The sequence below is a fragment of the Syngnathoides biaculeatus genome, chromosome 3 (genome assembly GCF_019802595.1).
Source record: "Syngnathoides biaculeatus isolate LvHL_M chromosome 3, ASM1980259v1, whole genome shotgun sequence".
In the NCBI taxonomy this organism is placed as follows: domain Eukaryota; kingdom Metazoa; phylum Chordata; class Actinopteri; order Syngnathiformes; family Syngnathidae; genus Syngnathoides; species Syngnathoides biaculeatus.
The window spans coordinates 37,088,635-37,108,455 of record NC_084642.1 but is presented as its reverse complement, the minus strand read 5'-3'; the positions used below and the strand labels follow the sequence as shown (position 1 = coordinate 37,108,455).

At 40.3% G+C, this 19,821-nt stretch overlaps 1 protein-coding gene across 14 annotated transcripts in view; it reads left to right on the top strand.

Annotated features, from left to right (window-relative positions):
* LOC133498603 (liprin-alpha-1-like) overlaps positions 1-19,821 on the top strand; it is a 131,274-nt gene that overhangs the window by 43,320 nt on the left and 68,133 nt on the right. For 13 of the 14 annotated variants that reach the window (XM_061815668.1, XM_061815666.1, XM_061815671.1 and 10 more), the window contains 2 exons: positions 4,865-4,966; positions 17,787-18,020. In XM_061815668.1, the coding sequence (XP_061671652.1) occupies positions 4,865-4,966; positions 17,787-18,020 (336 nt within the window). Of the gene's footprint in view, positions 1-4,864; positions 4,967-6,321; positions 6,391-17,786; positions 18,021-19,821 lie in introns of those variants that run through there. The other variant, XM_061815676.1, reaches the window with a different exon arrangement.

Below are 19,821 nucleotides of genomic sequence, written 5' to 3'. Positions count from 1 at the left end.
TATATTGCAAGTTCTCCCACTTAGAAATGATGGAGGAGTCTGAAATTTTCATCGTAGGCGCATGTCCATTGTGAGAGAGATAATCTAAAACGGGTGCTCAATGCGTTGATTCCGAGGCAGTTTCAGTCGATTGCGACGGCGTGCTGAGGGGGGAAAAAAAAGACAACAGCTGTATTTTTTTTTTAACTTTAGCTCACCGCGCATGTGCAAACGACGACAGTACAGGAAAACACATTGTCACTGAGTTCCCCCCTATTTTAAGCTCTGGATTGAGAAATCTTAACAAACATGAGTATGGATGCTACAGTAAAGATGATGAAAACGTATCACTTTCATACAGAATGGGAGGTGGACAACTTTTTCACGGTCATTTTTCGAAGTGTGTTTTCCTCATCTGCCAGTGTAGTGAAATGTGGAGCGGCATTTTCGAACTGTTTATGGAAAATACGACACCGACATTCTGCCGAATAGCAAGATAAGAATTCGTAAATTGAATGAGCTAAACTCCCAATTGCCACACAGCAGTTATTTTTAACACAATGTAGTTCAACAGCGAAAGCCGCCACCGAAGCATCATTCTGGGTTCGTCACATCATCGTTAATAACAAGAAGTCCTTCCAAGACGATCTTTTAAAAATAAAGCGGAAATATTATCTTCAATAAAATCTCTGCAGCTGTAAAGGCGCTGTGAAGCTATGGCTGATGTGTGGAAGGACATCAGAGATTGTGTTTCTCACTGCAGTTGGACGAATCTACTAATGTGAGTGACACAGCCCAGGTGTGTATATTCATTCGTAAGGCGTTTAGTGATCATCGTGAACTCAGATAGTTACAATTTTTTTCTTAGTTAATTGTTGTGTAATATTGGCAAATGCGGTTATGCAAGCAGTCACTGTGATTTGACGGGCCGCGTGGCATTGCACTCGCGAATCTCCACAGTCGATCTCAAAAATCACGCGCGTAAAATTTTTTACGAGTAGAAATACATACATTCTCAGCCCACATGAAAACCAATCCACTGCAGTCAACCACAGCCTGACTCTTTTTATTTATTTATTTATTTTTTATAAACACTGAAGCACATGGTCTCCTGCTAGTTTACCTGACTCCGCCCCCCTTCGGCTCTTAAAGGGGTACACTCATAATTACAAACACCATTCACCCACACAGTCTGGGCAACGTAGAGCAAAGAGCGTTAGACATGCTGCTTGTTTACCCTCGATAATAATGGTAAAAGTTGAAAAAAAACCCTGTTGCTTTAATGAATGTCGGGATATGTGAATAATAGAAAGAAAAGTGGTAAAAATGGATGAGATTTTATTTTTTTGAGTAAAAGTCTAGTTTGAAGCCAAAGTCGAAAGTACAGGATGAGATGGTGTATAATATTAAAACTCCACCTTGGCACAGCCTGATCGAAGATGAAAGCACAGACGATAAAGTGTACAAAATGCTAATTCTGTATTTTAAATATAGGAGGAAACATAACATTAACCTTAAAACTGTTTGGGAGCATCATTCAGCGTTCAACATGCATTGCTAAAGATGTTCTGCAAGCAATAACTCAGTTTTACACCAAGAAAAACAGACAGGGATATCATTGTGCGCTTAAAAAAAAAAAAATGAAACAAAGTTGCACACAACCTTTCAAATTTATAGTTCATAGTTGGCTTGGTTTAGTTAGAAATGTATTTTTTTTTGTTCATTGACATTTTGACAAGGGAGCGCTCACGGGCTTAGTGTGTTTGCTCCAACACGTAAAAAAATACAGGGAACTTTGGTCTTGGCATTAATTTACATGTTTATTTCATAAATGTTGGTCACAAAAGAAGCCTGATCCTAAAAAATCATTATTCACCTGGAAACAGGAAGTGCAAGTTAACTGAGGATGTTCGGAAGTGATGCCAAAAGCACATGTTCCGAGCTCCTTCACGTACTGCGAGCACATTTACGTCGAAAGTCATCAACATCATTAGCCATGTCAAAGGAAATTCAGTTACAGTGAAAACATTTCTGGGTATAACACAGGTAATCTTTCAGTATCTAACTATACCCAATATGAGATTGTGATTTACTTTGACTTGATCTAAGTTCTAACAGACTAGTCTGTCCATATATCTAAATGCGAACGGTCATTTTCTCCAGTGGTACTGCGTTATCTTGAAGTTGAAAATTTTTCCCCTCTACATGCTTTAGGAAGAAGATCTACTGCTAGTTTTCATCAATAGATTGACAATAGATACTGCTGTAAATTACGCTATATTATAACAATACATCATGATTAAATAAAATGATTTGATTATATGAATACTTAGTTTTAAAATTCAATGTCTAATGACCTCTTTAAAAATGTTTGTTTCACTGCAATGTCAATAAATTATGATTATGGTATTAGGTAACAACTACATATACAACTGTATACAACTACAGGTATAACAACTCAAATTCTTTTAAATTCTTGATTCTATCCCTGAACACACCCGCAACTTTTTCCGTACGCATGACTGGTGGACTAACACCGGAACTTTATATCTGCGGGCATGACTGACAACACCCGTACATTTTTCAAATGTGAGGGACTGTGCAAGCACACAATCATACACATCGAGAATCCTCAATATATTTTAAAATAAATGTTTTGCATTTTTGTAGTGGGTAGATCTTTGTGACTTAGTCACTCTATTTCATCATTGGTCATTCTATAAAAAAAAAGGTCACACTCCCAACTCCCCACCCCTCGTCGATCGCGAGAGGCTGGATGCTTGAGAAGTAAAAAGTACAAAAGTCTGGGAACCCCTGATCGAAAATGAAAAATTCAGAGATCAATGTGTTTTTTATTTTTAACGATTTAATTGTGTGATACAGCTGCGTAATAAGTATTTGAACACCTGAGAAAACTAATGTTAATATTTGGTACAGTAGCCTTTGTTTGCAATTACAGAGGTCAAACGTTTCCTGTAGTTGTTCACCAGGTTTGCACACACTGCAAGAGGGATTTTGACCCACTCCTCCACACAGATCTTCTCTAGATCAGACTGGTTTCTGGGCTGTCGCTGAGAAACACGGAGTTTCAGCTCCCTCCAAAGATTTTGTATTGGATTTAGGTCTGGAGCCTGGCTAGGCCACGCCAGAACCTTGATATGCTTCTTACGGAACCACTCCTTGGTTTTCCTGGCTGTGTGCTTCGAGTCATTGTTATGTTGAAAGACCCAGCCACGACCCATCTTCAATGCTCCGACTGAGGGAAAGAGGTTGTTCCCCAAAATCTCACAATAAAAGGCTGCGGTCATCCTCTCCTTAATACAGTGCAGTCGTCCTGTCACATGTGCAGGAACCCCCCCCCCCCCCAAAAAAAAAAAAAAAAAGCATGATGCTACCATCTCCATGCTTCAGTGTAGGGAAGGGCAAAATTGGGATGGAACTCATCATTCGTCTTACTCCAAACACTGTTAGTGGAATTATGACCAAAAAGTTCCATTTTGGTCTCATCTGACCACAAAACCTTCTCCCATGACTCCTCTGTATCATCCAAATGGTCATTGGCAACCTTGAGACGGGGCTTGACATGTGCTGGTTTAAGCAGGGGAACCTTCCATGCAGTGCATGATTTCAAACCATGAAGGCTTAGTGTATTACAGACAGTCACCTTGGAAATGGTGGTCCCAGCTCTTTTCAGGTCATTGACCAAGTCCTGTCGTGTAGTCCTGGGCTAATTCCTCAGGTGCAGGTGATATCTTGCATCGAGCTCCACTCCGATTGAGAAGAGACTGTCATCTTCTTCCATTTTCTAATGATTGCTCCAAAAGTGGACCTTTTTTCACCAAGCTGCTTGGAAATTTCTCTGTAGCACTTTCCAGCTGTTTGGTGTTGTAAAATTTTGTCCCTGGAGTCTTTGGACAGCTCTTTGGTCTTGGCCATGTAACATGGTTTGAGTCTTACTGATTGTATGGGGTGCACACGTGTCTTTATGCAGCTAACGACTTCACACAGGTGCATCTGATTCAGGATAATACATGGAGTGGAGGTGGACTTTTAAAGGTGGACTAACAGGTCTTTGAGGGTCAGAATTCCCGCTGATAGGTGTTCAACTACTTATTTGCAGCTGTATCACACGAATCGTTAAAAAAATCATACATTGTGATTTCTGGATTTTTCTTTTTAGATTATCTCTCTCACAGTGGACATGCACCTATGATGACAATTTCAGACCCCTCCATGATTTCTAAGTGGGAGAACGTGAAATTAGCAGGGTGTTGAAATATTTATTTTCTTCACTGTATGTCGATTGCCTTGCCCTCACAGACCTTTTCAGATCTGCCCACAAGTTTTTGATGGGATTTAGGTTAGGGCATAATAATGTATATATCGTGATGTGTGTGTGCATGTGTGTTTATATTTATTTTAGGGTTGGGTTTAAATACTTATTTTCTTCACTGTGGCTGACTGGGTTAGGGTTACACCAGTTCTATGAGGAGGAATGGGCCAGGATTCCAGCAGAGTACTGTCGCAAGCATTTGGAAAATGTACTAAAATGTAAACAAAGACACGCAGTTCAAAGGAAATGCGACTCAGTAGCAAAACTTTTGACCTTGAAAAAAATGAGAAATGCTCTCATTATTGTGGCATTTAACAAAATAAATAATTTTAGTGATTCTTACGAGCCTGAAACAGGACTGTTTTAATCTGATTTGACTTCAGACAGTGAGACAAAAAAAGGGCATTTTTACAGTCTATATAAACCTCTGCTTTCAACAGTGTGTATACTGGAAAGTTTTAACTACATATGGTAGACATACAGTAAAGCGCTCTATGTTCACTGCTGATAAATTACCTTGGTGTTGAAAAAAAAAAACCTCTTTCCCTGTAGTTGACTTACCTCAGAGAGCAGACCTGCCAGAAGAGGGGATTGGCAGATGGAACCAGTGAGGTCAACCACAACTCTGAAAATACACCAAGCACTAATGGGAAGGTGAGGTCACTCATCAACATCAGGTTGTTAGATAACCGTGAAACAGCCAAAGAGTGTGTGACAAGTGTCAACCATCTGTTTACTCGATTGAATTAAATCATTGCATGTTCAATTACTGCAGGAAAATTATTACAAAAAACAATCGTACAGTTAATCAAATGTATTGAATTAGGCTGGTCTCATTGAGATTAAAAATCTTTTTTTGAGAGAGACCTGGGTTGTTTAAATCTTTTTCTCATGTTTTAATTCATAAAACATTGACTACCTCTGACTTAATTAGAATACGTTACATAATAAAGCTATTAAGATATAGTCGATGTACTTTATTGTAAATTTCCCCATTGTGTGACTAAGTTTCTTAATCCTGCAAAAGGAACTAAAGAGACAAGAGCATTGTTCATTTAACAGATACATAAGACGTCATAGTCGTGCTTTGGAAGCATCATGCTAAAATAGTACCAGAGGAAAGAAATATAATGATTTTAAGAAGCTTCGTTCAAAGAATTCAGCAAGTGTTTTTTTTTTTTATCAGGGTAATTAATAAACTAGTAAAATAAATGGAATCATTCAAATGTATCATTTAAATCAGTGGTCACCCTGTGGATCAATTGGTACCGGGCCACCGAAGAAATAATCAATTAGTTCCGTTGTGTTCATTCTCCAAGTCTGAACAATCTTTTTTTTTTTTTTAAATGACCGGATCCTCTTGGTTGCATCTCGGTCACTTCCGCGCCAAAATTTACCCCCACAACCTAGCAAAATGGGTAAAAAAAACACGTCTTTGGAAAGATTCTTTTTGAAAGGGGAAAAGGCTCAGTGAAGAGATAAAAGAAGAGCCTTCAACTTTCAAGAAAAGAGTTAACATCAAAGCACACGCCCAACTTTTTCAGGAGCATTTTGGACGCGGAGTGAATGTTTGAATTACGAGAACTGCTGCAAAGATTTCTCTCATAAAAGAATTTGCCACCGGCAGCACATTCATTCTCCCAGTTGGTGGACGATCACCTGTCTTTGCTATTAAAAGAGTTTGAGCGCTACTTCCCAACCAAAAACGACCCACAAACTCCCAAGGGATGGATCCGTGACCTATTTTTAACAAACGAGGTGAATCCAGCATGTCTGTGCAACACGAAGATCAACTGGTGGAGATCGCAAACGACAGTGGCTTTAAAGGTATTTTCAAGACAACTCTGTCCATGTTCTGGATTAAAGTCATGGCAGAATACCCGGGGATCGCCACCAAAGTGCTGAAAACCCTGTTGCCATTACTGATATCTGTGTAAAGCGGGGTTTTCTGGAGTGAGAGCAACCAAAACAAAACAATGGAATAAACTCCGCAATACATTTCGTATGTCATTGTCACCCACTACATGCAGATGGGACCATCTCGTTGCAGAGAAACAAGATCAGGTGTTAGCGTTATGGTGAGTCAAAATTTTCATGCACTTTGAATTCATTTTCATGGCGTATCTACTGTATCTTGTTTTGAAGGCATGTTTCAATGTTATTATAGTGACCAGTTAGTGTTGTGGTCGCCAACAGAGTGAAATGAGGCAGAGGGTAGAGGAGAGGAAATAGTTCAAACTGACCAATTTATTTTATCTGTTGAAAAATTGAGTGTTTAATAATTTTTTTTAAATTAACTGTTGTGTAGATACTGTACGTATAGCTAATAGAGGATGAAATGTGGAATTGCTGGTTCTTGTTATTTATTTTTCCAGGTGTTTTTGTTTATTATTTTATTTACTTCATTATTATTCATGATCATGTTAATAATATTCAATTTTCAATAAAAACTATTCAATACAATCTAACGCACCCCTGGTCCGGGGTAAAAATTGTAAAGCATTAACCGGTCCGCGGTGATAAAAAGGTTGGGGGCCACTGATTTAAAGGATAGAACTCTGTTTAGGGATCATAATGCAAGACTTCTTCACTTGAACTCGGTACACAATGAATATGTATTTATCAGATGAATTGAGGTTCCATCGTATCTTTGTAGAAATATGTAGTTTCTCCATGGTACCGACAGCAACAAGTTCATGTTTGTAGCAAAGATGATTTGAGTCTCGTCACTAACTATCCATCCATCCATTTTCCGTACCGCTGATTCTAACAAGGGTCGCGGGCATGCTGGCAGCCATTTAAAAATAAATTTCTGATGTGTACATTCATGTAAGATTCCTTAAACCATTGTTTAAATGAATTACACAGAAAATAAAAATGATACAAAGGAAATGCAACGACGTACTCTATATTAAAAAAAATAAAGTTTAACAGTTAAAATCTACTGATACCAAACAAATTTATAGTTGTAGCCCCTTGTGCTGCTCAGGAAAACTAGTGGCGTCTCAACACCAGTGGTTGCTTCATCCTCCTTTTTCCTGAGATCTATATCCTGTGGGATTATTTTGCCATGTTTTCTGTCTTCCAACTCCCACATCTAATCCATCACCAAATTAGCGTTTTTTCACCTTAAGAAGAACCTGAAGACCCTTTCCAGACTCTGCTCATCAATTAATTACTCTGTTGCCAAGATCCCTCATCCATGTTGTAATAATGTCTGGACTACTGCATCAGAGTCCAGTCCAGGATGCCCAGCAATGACCTGGACAGGCTCCAATTTGTCAATACATGACTTTCTGGAAACTATGGTCCTCTGATGTTAGCGTGCTCTCTCTTCAAAACATTGAGATACTCAAATAGTACCTGTTCACCCAAGCAAACAATATTATACAAGAATACCATTCCCCTTTACAGTGGGTATGGTAAGTATTCAGACCGCCTTAAATTTTTCACTGATATATTGTAACCATTTGCTAAAATTATTTACGTTAATTTCCCCCTTCATTAATATACACACAGCACCCCACATTGACATAAAAATAATTGTTGAAATGTTTTCAGAATTATAAGGAAAGAAAAAAAATAACTTAAAAGGCAATATTCAGCCCTTTTGCTTTAAGACTCACATTTAACGCTGGTGCTATCCATATTTTTCCTGATCATCCTTGTGATCATTCTATATTTTTATTCGCATCAAGCTGTGCTAGATAATTCTGATTGAACTTGATTAGGAATCCCACACACCTGTCCATAAAAAACCTAAAAAAGTCACAGTACATGTCAGCAATTGAGAATCATGAGGTCAAAGGAACTGCCTGAAGAGCTTTGAGACAGAATTGTGGCTAGGTACAGATTTGTATGAAAATGGTTAACCTAAATGATTTTGAAAATGGGAGCAATACACTAGACCATCATTTATTGTGTAAAATGCGCAAATATTTCCAAAAATATTTTCAAAAAGTTAATAGGGCGCATTTAGGTATAGATTAAAAATAAAGAAAATCACACTGTTTAGTTATATACAGGTACATAGGGTCGTAGAAAAAGGTATACCTTGACATTTCAATATGATACTCGATTTCTCATGTTACACATTTATTTGTATTACGGTAATGTGCGCCTCCAACCTGAGAATCCTGACCGGCTCGTGGATGTTTGCCGTTTTACGATCGTTTGCGTAACATATTTGTTGCTACTGCACCAAACATCAGAAAAGACTGCCCGTGACTTTGTTTTTACTGAAAATAAGACAAAAATGCCGGCTACAAGGGCTAATTATATAGCCACTTTTAAAATAAAAGTCATCACAGCTGCCGAAGAAGTGAGAAACTGCGAAGCAGTCCAGCATTTCAAAGTGACTGAATCCAATGTGAGATTGTGGAGGACGACAAACGAGAAAATAATCAAAAAACACATGGAAGAGTTAAATGAGCGTAATGGGCACATTAAAAAAAAAAAAAAAAAAAAAAAAAAAAAAAGGGAGGGCGCACACAATTAAAATGCTCTTTTTTTTTTTTTTAATGTGCCCATTATGCTCATTTCTATGTTGTTTGACCTCACGTTGTTTTGGTAGCAACCTGATTCCATAGAAGAGCTGCGACAAATTGGAGACTAACAGAGGGTAAGAGGCTGCGCTATTTCCACTGTGGAGCTTTGCACCAAAGTGCTGACAATAATGAGCAACAAAGGGAACCCAGAATCTTAGAATTAAAACAAAAAAGAAACGCAAAGGATGGCACAGCGGATGACATGCTGTGGGAGGAAGATGGGATCACTGTTCATGATGCAATGCAGGAGGCATTGGAACTGGACAAAGTCATTAATGAGTTCCACAGCAACGCACTAAAGGTAGGTCCTATGGATTTTATTCATATTGGAGTTGAGTCAGATGCTTCTTTTTGAAGGGTTGGTTAAGGATTTGTAATGTAATAGATGAACTGCACTATCCACAAACGTTTTATGCCCAAATATTCAATGCAAAAAAAAAAGTTCAAGTGAAATAATGTTACATTTTTTTTGTTATTTCGCTAAAACTGTAATTCATGTTATCAACACTATTAATAAAATGTTATATTATCATTGAGCATTGATTATAGTTGGTTGAGGGATTCTGTTCTAACAATTACAGGGATGAGGAAAAATAGAAATACAGATATTTCCCAATATTTTGAGCATATAGATAGAAGCAAATTGGTGGTGCGCACTGTACATTGGTAGAAGGGTTTTTCTGATTATTGTTTTTTTGTTTTTAAGTGAACTTTGGGGTGCACATTATACTTCAGGACGCAATATACATGAGAAATTAAGGTACCTCACCTTGAGCTGTTCTCTTGTAGTAGTGGAGGGGTTTGTGTGTCCTAGTGACTCTTGGACAGGGGTGCCCAGACTTTTTTACCTCAAGATCTACTTTTCAAGCAGCCAGCCTCTTGCGAGCCACTGACGCCAGGGTGGTCCCTTGGGGGTGATGATGCTCCCAATGTTATGTTATTAATGTTATGTGATATATTATACTATATATAAATATATATGTATATTTAAAATACAGAATTAGCTTTTTGTGCACTGTTTTGTATATGCTTTCATCCTGGATCAGGCTGTGCCAAGGTGTAATTTTAACATCACACACCATCTCATCCTGCACTTTCTACTTTGGCTTCAAACCAGACTATTCTCGCTCGAAAAAGAGAACATCTTGTCCAGTTTCACCACTTTTTTTATATTATTCACATACTTTGACATTCATGGCATCTTAAGGCAACCATTTCTTTAACTTTCTCCATTAATATCCAAAGTAAATATAAGCAAGATGTTTAGTTCATCTTTGCTCTACGTTGCACAGACTGTTGCGAACTAAAGCAGCGGTGGTGGACGCTGTCGTTATAAAACACATTGATGGGCTGCGTAAGTACTGTAACATTTGTAATTATGAGTGTACGTCTTTAAGAGTGGGGATGGGGGCCGGGTGTAAGGTAAAGAAAGTGTGACGGAGCAGTGGTCGTTGTTTGAGAAAGTTGTGTGTGCTGCCTCAAAGAAACCAGTGGCTTCTTGTATTTTTTTACAGTACGTATGTGAATTGTGCCATTGGATGTAACAATTAGTCATCCCTAACTCATAGAATCACATTGCAAAATGCCACAAGCTGAATAGCTGTATGTTATGCTTTCAATTTGCATTTTTTTTTTTTTTTTGCACATAACAGAATATCTGCGAAGAGACTGCATCAGCAGTGCACAATTGCACACGCGCGCCGTTTAGAGGGAACATTGGCTGACTATTTATTTTTTGGGCACGCCCTCCCCCGATCGACAAGACTGTCGATCGACGCATTGAGCACCCCTGCTGTAGTAGCTAAATTGTCTGGGGCTTCAAACCCATGGTAGTGTCACCCACGGCAAAAAGGTCTTAGGTGACGAACCAAACAAAGAACGGCACCCAATGATGAATAAATAAATTGGATATAGGTTTCCCTTGTTTAGATACAGGTCACTGGGGCCCCCTTCAGCAGCCAGGCTTGGAGGTGGGGCTCAAAGGCAAGTGCGTGGGGGCTGGCCTGCAGAAAGACTTTTGCTCATGCCTCCGGGTATGTCGGGGGACATTGAGTCCGAGTGGACTGTGTTCCGTACCTCCATTGCTGAGGCAGCAAACCGCAGCTGAGGCCATAAGGTGGCTTGTCCCTGTCGTGGTGGCAATCTCCGAACCTGTCGGACACCAATGGTGAGGGATGCCATCAAGCTGAAGAAGGAGTCCTATCAGCCTTTTTTTGCTTGTGGGTACCGGCTGGCCAAGTGAAACGCAGTTTTTTGGTGGTCAGTGAAGGAAAAAATGTGGCATGAGAGGAGTTTGGTCAGGCCATGAAGACGGCTTCGAGGAATTTCTGGTCCACCATCTGGCATCTCAGGAGGAGGAAGCAGTGCACCATCAACACTGTGTATAGTGAGGATGGGGCTCAGCTGACCCCAACTCAGCACATTATGAATCGGTGGGGAGAATACTTCGTAGACCTCAATTTCACCAACACACAACCCACAAGAAAGTAGAGTCGGGGTTCTTTAATGTGAGCTCTCCTATTTCTGGGGTCACCGAGGTGGCTAAAAAGCTCCTTGGTGGCAAGGCCCCAGGGATTGATGAGAATCCTCTGGAGTTCTGAAAGGCTCTGGATTTTGTGGGGCTGTCCTGATTAACATGCCTCTGCAACATTGTGGGAACATTGGGGACAGTGCATCTGTATTGGAAAAGCAGGGTAGTGGTCCCCCTTTTTAAGAAGGGGACAAGAGGGTGGTGTGTTCCAACTAAAGCAGAGCAAATTTATTTGTATAGTGCATTTCATACACAAGGTAACTCAATTTGCTCTACATGATTTAAACCATTCAAATTTAAAGAAATATAAATACATAAATTAAGGAGGGGAATCACACACCTTAACCTCCCTGACAAGGTCTCCTTAGGTGTGCTGGAGAAGAGGGTATGTCAAGAAGTCGAATCTCAGATTCAGGAGGAGCAATTTGGTTTTCGTCCAGGCTGTGGATTAGTGGACCAGCTCTACACCCTCGGCAGGCTCATCGACGGTCCATGGGAATTCACCCAACCAGTCTACATGTGTTTTGAAGAAGGCGTTCGACCATGTCCCTTGCTGAGTCCGATGGGGCGGTCCTTCGGGAGTATGGGGTGCCGAGTCACCTAATGCGGGCTGTCTGGTCTGTGTACAACCTATGTCAAGAGTTTTGTCTGCATTGTCGGCAGTATGTTGGACTCGATTCCGGGGAGCGTTGGACTCTATCAAGGTTGGCCTTTGTCACCGATTCTGTTTACTTTTATGGCCAAGGCATAGAGGGGGTCCGGTTTGGTGGCCTCAGTATTACATCTTTGGTCTATGCAGTTCATGTGGTTATGTTGACTTCATATACCCATGATCTCCAACTCACTGGAACGGTTCGCAGCTGAGTGTGAAGCGGCTGGGATGAAAATCAGCTCCTCCAAACTTGAGACCAAGGTCCTAAATTAGAAAATGGTGGCGTGCCCTCTACAAGTCAGGAATGAGATCCTGCCCCAAGTGGAGCAGTTCCAGTATCTTGTGGTCTTGTTCACGAGTGAGGTAAGAATGGTACGCAAAATCGACAAGCAGATCGGTTTAGCGTTTGCAGTGCAATCATGGACAGTGCAACATGATACTGCTGCCTCCATACTTCACAGTTGGTATGGTGTTCTCAGGTCTATAAGTTTCCCCCTTTTTCCTCCAAAATGTAGAGTTGGTCATTATACCCAAACAGCTCATCTTTAGTTTCATCAAACCGCAGGACATGTCTCCAGAAGTTAAGATCTTTGTCTTGGAGTCTTTTTGCAAACTAATCTGGCATTTTTATGTTTCTTTAGGAGTCATGGCTTCATTATCAGTGAATGGCCTTTCAACCCATATCGGTGGTGGACTTTTTACACTGTGGATAATGATGTTTTTTACCAGGTTGACCTAGCATCTTGGCAAGGCCTATAGCTTTTGTTCTGGGGTTGATTTGCACATTTTGGACCAAAACATTTATTTCTGGAACACGGAGCCTGTGTCCTTCCTCAGCGGTGTGATGGCTGAACAGTCCCATGATGTTAATACTTGGGTATACATGTTTGAACAAATGAATGTGGCAGCTTCAAGCATCTGGAAATTGCACACAAGGATGGGGCAGATTTGTGGAACTCCACTATTCTTTTTCTGATTTCGTGGGTAATTTCTTTTGATTTTCCCATGATTTCAAATAAGGAAGCAGAGTGTTTGAGGTGAGGCCTTAAATATATTCCCTGGTGTGCCGTTATTTAACCTATCAAGAGCTTCCAAAGCCATGGCCTCATTATCGGGTTTCCCCATCTTCTTTAAAGGAATAGTCCGCTGAGCAATGAAAACCTTAATCCGATAGGTCATGTCATATGTACCGTACCTTGAAAATTTGCAGTTAATCCGATATCATTTAATTGTGTTTGTAATTACGAATTTTCATGGGCGCTGCCATTTTGGCGAGTTACATGACTTAAAAAACGGGAAGTGACATCTCCTGTGCACCTCCTATACACAAACAATCACGGACTGCGCTGATTTCTCAGATTTATAGTAGTCTGCTGAAGAATTACAAGCATCGGTTGATCGGGAAGACGGAGGAATACGTCCATACAGATTTGAACCTGTGGCTGTAAATACTTGTGAATATTTGGATGGATTTTCGGAAGGGAATGACGCATAGTTTGACTCGCGAACTAACCACAGGCGCAGAACGGTCGAACGCCGATTGTGTGAAACAATAATTATGGACACTTTTGACAAAAGTCACTCAAAGGAAAAAAAACACAAGTATTGAAGTTTTCAACAAGAATGGACAGCCTTTGTGGAGAGGGAGGGTTCTGCTGTGGGTTTAAATTCACAGATGAGGAGTATGCCAAAGCATTTGTACTTGATGTTGCCAATCAACATTTTGCCATCTTCGCATAAAGATCAGATATTCAAACGAATAATAGACATGCCTTTGTCCGCAAGAACTGTTCACCATCGTACCACTATGATGGCAAATCAAATTGAATTACGGTCACAATGAACAGATGGAAGTCTCAACGCCTGACGTATGAATGACGTATGAAAGCACAAGTCGCATTAATAAGAAGTACTTTTGTCATCATTGGTTAGCAATATCATAATGTTATTTTAAAGAATTCAGAGACTTATTGTACTCTAAAAGTGTTGGTCTGAAATACAGTCAACATAAGTATTTGAAAACCCTGCTTTTCTCCCACTTAGAAATTATGGAGGGGTCTGAAATTTTCATCGTAAGTGCATGTCCACTGTGAGAGAGATAATCTAAAAAGAAAAATCCAGAAATCACAATGTATGATTTATTTATTTTTTTCCAACTATTTGTGTGATACAGCTGCAAATAAGTATTTGAACGCCTCAGAAAACCAATGTTAATATTATATATATTATATTAATATATAGCCTTTGTTTGCAATTAAAGAGGCCAAACGCTTCCTGTAGTCGATCATCACGTTTGCATACACTGCAGGAGGGATTTTGGCCCACTCCTCCACCCAGATGTTCTCTAGATCAGACAGGTTTATGGGCTGTCACTGAGAAACACAGGGTTTCAGCTCCCTCCAAAGATTTTCTATTTTGTTTAGGTCTGGAGACTGGCTAGGCCACGCCAGAACCTTGATATGCTTTTTACGGAGGCACTCCTTGGTTTTCCTGGCTGTGTGCTTCGGGTCATTGTCATGTTGAAAGACCTAGCCAGGACCCATCTTCAATGCTCTGACGGAGGGAAAGAGGTTGTTTCCTAAAATCTCACAATACATGGCTGCGGTCATCCTCTCCTGAATACAGTACAGTCGTCCTGTCCCATGTGCAGAAAAACACTCCCAAAGCATGATGTTTCTACCCCCATGCTTCACAGTAAGGATGCTGTTCTTGGGATGGAACTCATTCGTCTTCCTTCAAACACGGTTAGTAGAATTATGACCAAAAATTTCCATTTTGGTCTCATCTGACCACAAAACATGAGTCCTCTGTATCATCCAAATGGGGAACCTTCCATGCCATGCATGATTTCAAACCATGACGTCTTTGTGTATCACCAACAGTCACCTTGGAAATGGTGGTCCCAACTCTTTTCAGGTCATTGACCAAGTCCTGTCGTGTAGTCCTGAGCTGATTTCTCACCTTTCTCAGGATCACTGAGACTGGGTCTTGCATGGGGCTCCACTCCGATTGAGATTGACCGTCATGTTTAGCTACTTCCGTTTTCTAATGATTACTCCAACAGTGGACCTTTTTTCACCAAGCTGCTTGGCAATTTATCCGTAGCCCTTTCCAGCTGTGTGGAGTTGTACAATTTTGTCTGTGGTGTCTTTGGACAGCTATTTGGTCTTGACCATGTTACAAGTTTGAGTCTTACTGATTGTATGGGGTGGACAGGTGTCTTTATGCAGCTAACGGCCTCACACAGGTGCATCTGATTCAGGATAATACATGATGTGGAGGTGGACTTTTAATGGTGGACTAACAGGTCTTTGAGGGTCAGAATTCTAGATAATAGACAGGTGTTCAAATACTTATTTGCAGCTGTATCACACAAATAAATCGTTAAAAAATCGTACATTGTGATTTCTGGAGTTTTCTTTAGCTTATCTCTCTCACAGTGGACATGCACCTATGATGAAAATTTCAGACCCCTCCATTGTTTCTAAATGGGTGAACTTGCAATATAGCAGGGTGTTAAAATACTTATTTTCTTCACTGTAAATGCGCAAATACTCCTGTACATATGTCGTACGGCTCAGGGCGACCACACTCCGCTACCCACTGGGACCTTAAATGTTTCTTTTTCTTATTGGGCAGAATATGCCGGCTTCCTCAGATTATTTCTATCCGAATTATGGCAAAATTTCGCAATACAGTATAAGGTATTTTCACATGTGCGATGGTGGTGGTACTGCATGTGATTACACTACAAATCGGCCATGATTTCTTTGTTTACGCAGAATACGTCGCATCCCCTCAAGTTGGTCATGTGGCTCTCCAAAATGACGGCGCCCATGAAAATTTTTTATTGCTGATAAAAACAGCATTAAATGATATCGGATTAACGTCAAATTTTCAAGGTACAGTACATATGACGTGACCTATCTGATTAAGGCTTTTCATTGTTCAGCACACTATTCCTTTGAAGACTGTTTTCTTGTATTTCAACTTGTGTGTAATTTTTTAAATGTTTGTTTTATGTTGTAAAAATCTAAATGTAGTAAAACTACAGCTGTTTAAAATCATCACAATACCAAAATCTTTATGTTCACCGAGAAATGGTCAAAAAAATGTTGAGCTCTACATAGACACGCTCTCGCATCACAGGATTTATAGCGCATATCACAAGCCATGGCAGTACCTATTTCCATTAGAAAATGCAATATTCTTTTGTGAAAAGTAATGCTCTATATTAATAAAATTAAAACGTAAAAACCCAGCCTCCTACCCATTGACAGCTGGGATAGGCTCCAGCACTCCCCGCGACCCTTGTGAGGATAAGCGACAAAGAAAATGGATCGATGGATGGATGGATGGAAAATGGTAATGAAATATACAAATTGTTCCCGACATAAATTAAGTGGGTTCAGTGTAATTAGTCAAGGTTTTTACAGTTGAATTACTTCTCATTTTGATTAGATGAGTAAAATATATTTAATAGCAATAATAATGAATTACATAGGAGACAAATAATCCTTTTATGCTCATGTTATATCATTCTTTTCATTTAGAGTCTGGACATAAAAACTGAAGAATTTTAAATTCTGTATCTGAATATGTTTTACTGTCAAAAGGAAAAAAATCTAAGCGAAAATCCATTTCATAATATGCATCAATGGCGTAATTTTGATCACCTTTCTACATATGCTGCGAATGAAGTACAGTGGTATAGCTATTTACAAAATTAATCTGAAAATTAATCTGAAATTACTTGTTGTTTCGTAGCATGAAAATTTTGTAAGTAGAAACGCATTTTACATGTAAAAACCCTAATCCGTTCCAAGACCCCCGATTCTGGTTGACGGAATGATGACTGCCTCCTCCTCTCTACTATAAACTGCAAACTGCTCCTGCATTGTGTCTAACATTGCCTCCAGCCTTTCGCTTCTCTATCAAAAAATCCTCGTGGTGAACCAACTCGTTGATGTCTTTACTTCTCTGTCGAAAGATCCTCGTGGTGAACCAACTGCTCAATGTCCTCCTTAGCCTTTCCCAGGGAAACAATTTCCTCAACTTCAGGTTCAACCTCCACTTCAAACCTCTCAAGTCGAACAGCAGCAGCATGAGGCCACATGGTAGCAGCATGATGACACTGGCCATCAATTTCTTGGGGCGCATGGTGAAAAATGATGGATAAATAAAAGAAGTTGTCTAGTTTGTGCGAGCGTATGACTATGGATTTGGTGACGAACATAACAGGAAGTGCCTCACTTGTAAAAATTTATGTCACCAAGAAAAAAAAATGGTCGCGCCAAGCCAATGGAGGGATGTGATTCCAGCAAGATGCTACGTGCTATCCAATAGGGGAAGCTGCTCTATTGCACCACACATAAGAGACAGGATGTGTGTCATGGCTAAAGACTGACATCCCTTCTAGCCAATGTGATGCCAGGAAAGTGCTCCAGGGGTGGTGAATGAGAGACCAGCTCTTTTGCGCCGCATTCAAACCAAGATACAGTACAGGATGTTTACAATCAGTGGAATCCAGTGCCATTTTTTCCTTTCATATCCTGAATATCTTTCGTAACTAGAGACAAAAATGTTCCAGGGAGGCTTTTTGTAACCTCAATCTTTCGTTAGTGGAGGTACCACTGTAATGGTTATTAAAATAATACTTATCATTGTTTTACATCTTTGTCCAAAGTTACATTCTACATTTAGAATAGATTTGTAATTGATGGTGTTTTATTTATTCATCCACAGCGGTCATCAGATGGATCTCTAAATCAGGAGGATGAATTGGGTCCTGATTTCAACAAAGTTGGTGAACTCCAAAAGGTGGTCGACCGCCAGAACGCAGATCTTGGCCAGATGAAGGAGCGGATGTCTGCAATGGCATCCCGAATTAGTGAGCTGGAGGAAGAGCTGGACACAGCCAGAAAAGACCTCATCAAGTCCGAAGACATAAATACACGGTTACAAAGAGACATTAGAGAAGTAAGTGCAGTGCTGTAGTGGTAAATGTTTATAATTGCAATATCCTTAATGCAGTCACTCACATTTGAAAAATGTACGGGTGTGGTCAGTAATGCCCTCAGATATAAAGTTGCGGGTGTGATTAGGGATGGAATCTCAAGAGTTTACAATAATTTACTGCAAATACCAGTATATCACTAAATTAGGGGAAAAAAAATTAAACTTCTTGTTAACAGATTAATATAACATGACTGTAAATTAAAAATAAATTAAACAACTAAAATAGAAAACAAAAATTTAAAACTCAGAAATGATCATTTCCAGTTTCAACTGATATTAGTAGAACGCGATATAAAATGGTATTTAAAATTTGTCATCAATAAAAAATCTTGATCTGACGAACCTAATCTAAAGAAATGTTAAATGCACTGGCCTGTCAAGGAATAAACACGAATGGTCTATACCTGCAATGTTTAGAAAATGCTGAAAGTTTACGTCAACATAATAGCGGTTAGTAGCAACAAACTAGTGATAGTGTTTTGTTGCATTTCCTGTTTCCGGGTGAATGTTGATTATTTAGGATCAGGTTTTTTTTGTTACCAACATTTATGAAATACGTGAATTATTGTCAAGACTACACAAAATAAGCGATGTCTTTCAATATCCATATATTTCTACTCGTAACAAATTTGATGCGCATGATTTTTCATGCTCGACTGTGCAGATTTGCGAGTGCGATGGCGCACGTGTGCATATGCGCCAGTCAAATCCCAGTGACTGCTTTGTGGTAACCCCAAAGGGATTCGCACATACACAAACAGTATATGCTTTGCAGTGCTAGACGTTTGTAGCGTTTAAAGTGCATATTTTGACAATTATCTCTTATCCCGTTTTGGTTGTTTGTTCTCTGTTAGTTGTGTTGTTCTGTTTGTTGGGACGTAATGATGAGGATGGCTTGTTGACTGGTGATGCCTGGGGAAAAAAAGTTTGTTTGTTCTTGCAAAAATAAAGCTACAGCTTCTTGAGCCGTCACCTTATCATGGTGGAGGGCTTTGTGTGTCCTGATGATCCTAGGAGCTAAGTTGTCTGGGGCTTCAAGCCCCTGGTAGTGTCACCCATGGCAAACAAGTTTTAGGTGAAGGACCAGACAAAGCATGGCCAAAAGTCTCCCATGATTGTTTACAGAAATGGATTCAGGTTTCCCTTGCCCGGACGCAGGTAACTGGGCCGCCCTCTGGAGCCAGGCCTCGAGGTGTGACTTGAAGGTGAGCGCCTGGTGGCCGGGCCTGAACCCACAGGGTTTGGCCGGGCACAGCCCGAAAGGGTGACATGTGTCCCCCTTCCCAAGGGCTCACCACCTGTTAGAGGGGCCATAGGGGTTGGATGCAGTGTGAGCTTGGCGGTAAACGAAGGCGGGGACCTTGGCGATCCAATCCCTGGCTATAGAAACTAGCTCTAGGGACATTAAATGTCACCTTTCTGGCAGGGAAGGAGCTGATGTGTGATGTTTAAAGGTTTTGACTAGATATCGTCAGACTCGCCTCTACACACTGCTTGGGCTTTGGTGCCAGTCCTCTTGAAAGAGGTTGGTGGGGGAAGATCCTGGTCCGACGTGGCATGTATAAACATATTGTGAGGGTCTTCTGGGAACGCCTGGCACATTCCTTTATCAGAAGGAGTTTCAACTACCACCTCCGCAAGAACTTTGCTGATGTTCCGGGCTAGGCAGTGGATGTTGAGTCTGAATGGAAGATGTTCCGCGCTTCCATTCCTGAGGCGATCAAGCGGAGCTGTGGCCGTAAGTTGGTCGGTGCCTGTTGTG